At 37.5% G+C, this 491-nt stretch overlaps 1 protein-coding gene across 1 annotated transcript in view; it reads right to left on the bottom strand.

The window, feature by feature from the left end:
- LOC125503095 overlaps nt 1-491 on the bottom strand; it is a gene marked incomplete at its 3' end in the record, with an annotated part of 1,986 nt that overhangs the window by 834 nt on the left and 661 nt on the right. The window contains 1 exon segment of the mRNA XM_048662925.1: nt 1-491. Within this exon segment, the coding sequence (XP_048518882.1) occupies nt 1-491 (491 nt within the window).

Genomic DNA, 491 nt, shown 5'->3' with positions numbered 1-491 from the left:
ATTTCAAGGTCGAATAAGGCTTTAATATGGAACCGTATCAAAATTTGTGAATTCTCAAATCTTTTTACTAGAAGATCCCATGCAATGGAGTAATTACTTGCCGATATTTGTAGGCATTTGAGAAGGTCTGCAGCGGAACCTTTCAGAGACAAGCGTAGATAATGAAATTTCTGAATATTTGGGATGGCTTCGTTTTCATGGATCAATGAGACGAATGTGTCTTTAAAAAACAACCACTGATCGTATGCGCCGTCAAAGGAAGGCAAAGGCATAGGCGGAAGCTTTATATTAAATTGTTGAAATTGATTTTCAAGTGATTGCACTTGGGATTGGGAGGTAGTATCGACCCCATCAACACTCCCATTTCGACTTTCTGGGATATGTCTATCAACAATTGATTTGGCTACACCTATATATTTAAAATATGTATCCTCAAATGCTTCCGTTTCCTGATCAAGATCGTTATCGGTAATATCCGATAGATTTTCGAT

This window comes from Dendroctonus ponderosae, unplaced genomic scaffold, assembly GCF_020466585.1.
Source record: "Dendroctonus ponderosae isolate FM_Combo_2020 unplaced genomic scaffold, Dpon_F_20191213v2 Dpon_F_20191213_12, whole genome shotgun sequence".
Classification (NCBI taxonomy): domain Eukaryota; kingdom Metazoa; phylum Arthropoda; class Insecta; order Coleoptera; family Curculionidae; genus Dendroctonus; species Dendroctonus ponderosae.
The sequence above is the reverse complement of the archived record's forward strand: the minus strand, read 5'-3'. Positions and strand labels throughout refer to the sequence as shown.